Source organism: Terrapene carolina, unplaced genomic scaffold (genome assembly GCF_002925995.2).
Source record: "Terrapene carolina triunguis isolate 2854851 unplaced genomic scaffold, T_m_triunguis-2.0 Scaffold21279, whole genome shotgun sequence".
NCBI lineage: Eukaryota > Metazoa > Chordata > Testudines > Emydidae > Terrapene > Terrapene triunguis.
In genome coordinates this window covers 1-2,545 of record NW_020685630.1, presented here as the reverse complement: position 1 = coordinate 2,545, position 2,545 = coordinate 1, and the positions used below count along the sequence as shown (strand labels likewise).

The window sequence follows — 2,545 nt, the reverse complement described above, 5'->3', positions numbered from 1 at the left end:
GCCATGTCGCCCCAGGAGCTGCTGGCCCTGCCCCTGCATTGAGCTCTCCCCCTGACTCCTCCCCTCTTTCCTCCCCAGACGTTTGGGGAGAAGCTGCTGGGTGTCATGGCCTGGATCATGCCCATCTCCGTGGCCCTGTCCACCTTTGGGGGTGTGAATGGCTCCCTCTTCACCTCCTCCCGGTGAGTGACCCCGCCCCCCCACAGGCCCTGCCCCTGGCGGGGGAGGGGATGGAGTCTCCTCCCTCGTCTCCCCGCAGCCTGGCGTTCACCCTGAACCCTACTGATGGCACCGAGAGCTCCCCCATGCTTACGTCTCCCCTCCCCCACAGGCTGTTCTTCGCGGGAGCCCGTGAGGGCCACCTCCCCAGCCTGCTGGCCATGATCCACGTACAGCGCTGCACCCCTATCCCCGCCCTGCTCTTCACCGTGAGTCACTGGGGCGGGGGGGAGCTTGGGGAGTGGGGGAGGAGTCTCTGGATCAGGGGCGTGGCTTGCGGAGTGGGTGCCGGGTCTCTAGTCCCAGGGGTGGGGCTTGCGGCATGGTGGTGGGTGGGGTCTCTGGGATGGGGCGGGGTCCAGCATGGCCCCGCCCCATAGCCCCCCTCCCTACAGTGCCTGTCCACGCTGCTGATGCTGGTGACGAGCGACATTTACACCCTGATCAACTACGTGGGGTTCATCAACTACCTGTTCTATGGGGTGACCGTGGCCGGGCAGATCGTGCTGCGCTGGCGCCAGCCCCACATGGCCCGGCCCATCAAGGTGAGCCCGCCTCCTGCCGGCCCCCTACCGCCGTTCCCCACCCCCAGCCCCACATAGCCCGGCCCATCAAGGTGAGCCCGCCTCCTGGCCCGCCCCCTGCCCCCAGCCCCCATTCCTCGCCCCCTGCCCCACATGGCCCGGCCCATCAAGGTGAGCCCACCCCCTACCCCCATTCCCCACCCCCAAACCCACATGGCCTGGCCCATCAAGGTGAGCCCGCCCCCTACCGCTGTTCTCCACCCCGAGCCCAACATGGCCCGGCCCATCAGCCCACCTCCTGCCCCGCCCCCTGCCCCCATTCCCCGCCCCAGCCCCACATGGCCCGGCCACTCAAGCTGAGCCCGCCCCCTGCCCCGCCCCCTGCCCCCGTTCCCCGCCCCAGCCCCACATGGCCCAGCCCATCAAGGTGAAGCCGCCCCCTGCCCTGTGTGCCCTGCCCCCAGCACCCATGGCCCGCCCCCTGCACTCCGCCCTACCTTGCATGGCCCGCCCCATCAAGGTGAGCCCCACCCCCTGCCCCATGTGCCCCCCCCACCTTGTGTGCCCCAACCCACCAAAGTGAGCCCTGCCCTGCATATCCTGCCCACTGCCCTGCCCCCAGCCCCTGCATGCCCCGCCCCCGGCTGAGCCCCCTGTCCCCCCAGGTCAGCCTGTTCTTCCCCGTGCTCTACCTGCTCTTCTGGGCCTTCCTGCTGCTCTTCAGCCTGTGGTCAGAGCCGGTGGTGTGCGGCGTGGGGCTGGCCATCATGCTGACCGGGGTGCCTGTCTATGGGCTGGGCGTGGCCTGGCACCACAAGCCACCCGCCGTCTACACCTGCCTGGGTGAGTGGGGTGGGGCAGCCGGCCGGGCGATGGCGGGGGAAGGGGAGCAGCCGGGCGAGGGCCGGGGGGGGCAGCCAGGCGGGGGGGGAAGGGGAGCAGCTGGGCGGGGGCAGAGGGTGCAGCCGGGCGGGGGCAGAGGGTGCAGCCGGGCGGGGGAAGGGGCGCAGCCAGGCGGGGGAAGGGGCGCAGAGGGGCGGGGGAAGGGGTGCAGAGGGGCGGGAGCAGAGGGTGCAGCCGGGCGGGGAAAGGGGCACAGAGGGGTGGGGGAAGGGGAGCAGCTGGCCAGGGGTTGGAGGAAGGGCCCGGGCCTCCCGGCTCTCTGACCCCCTGTCTCCCCACAGCGGCGGTGACGCGGGTGACCCAGAAGCTCTGTGGGGTGGTGTACCCCGAGATGGAGCCCCCCGACCCTGAGCACACCGAGCAGCTGGAGCCCATGTGCAACACCGGGGACCCCGACAAGCCCCACGACTGAGCCTCCCACCCTGCCATGGACTGCACCCCACGGTGCCCACGGCGCCCGCCCCACTCCCCACATCCCGCTCCCAACGGCACCCTACAGCCCCCACCCCGCTCCCCATGGTGCCCACCCCCGCCAATAGCCCCCGCTCCCCATGGCTCCCTACAGCCCCCACTCCACTCCCCACGGCCCCAACCTCACTCCCCACACTCCACTCCCCACAGCCTCTGCCCCACTCCCCATGGTGCCCACCCCCCCTACAGCCCCCACCCCGCTCCCTGCTCTCCACACCCCACTCCCCACGGCGCCCCCTGCTGGCAGAGGTGGGAGCTCCGTCACTCGCAGATGCCTTAACCCCGTTCTCTGGCCCCCAACGTTTGGGCTCCGACTTTGTGGCCTTTTCCACCGTTTGTCTCTGGTTTTCGATGTAATAAATACAGTGACCTCAGCGCCGCAGAGCCTGGCTGGGGGGCTGGGGACAGTGAGGGCTGGGACCCCCCCC

At 70.7% G+C, this 2,545-nt stretch overlaps 1 protein-coding gene across 1 annotated transcript; it reads left to right on the top strand.

The window, feature by feature from the left end:
- Nucleotides 1-83: 83 nt before the first annotated feature.
- Nucleotides 84-2,090, top strand: LOC112123700 (large neutral amino acids transporter small subunit 2-like). The gene is made up of 5 exons (XM_024222293.2): nucleotides 84-182; nucleotides 332-428; nucleotides 615-764; nucleotides 1,409-1,586; nucleotides 1,928-2,090. Exons 1-5 carry the CDS (start codon nucleotides 106-108, stop codon nucleotides 2,056-2,058), a joined length of 633 nt encoding a protein of 210 aa, XP_024078061.2. The 5' UTR covers nucleotides 84-105; the 3' UTR covers nucleotides 2,059-2,090.
- The last annotated feature ends 455 nt before the right edge of the window (nucleotides 2,091-2,545 follow it).

Coding starts and splice junctions, on each gene's coding strand:
- LOC112123700 (XM_024222293.2), top strand. CDS start 106: ATGGCCTGGATCATGCCCATCTCCGTGGCCCTGTCCACCTTTGGGGGT. Junction 183..331: donor TCCCTCTTCACCTCCTCCCG/GTGAGTGACCCC, acceptor CCTCCCCCACAG/GCTGTTCTTCGCGGGAGCCC. Junction 1,587..1,927: donor CGCCGTCTACACCTGCCTGG/GTGAGTGGGGTG, acceptor GTCTCCCCACAG/CGGCGGTGACGCGGGTGACC.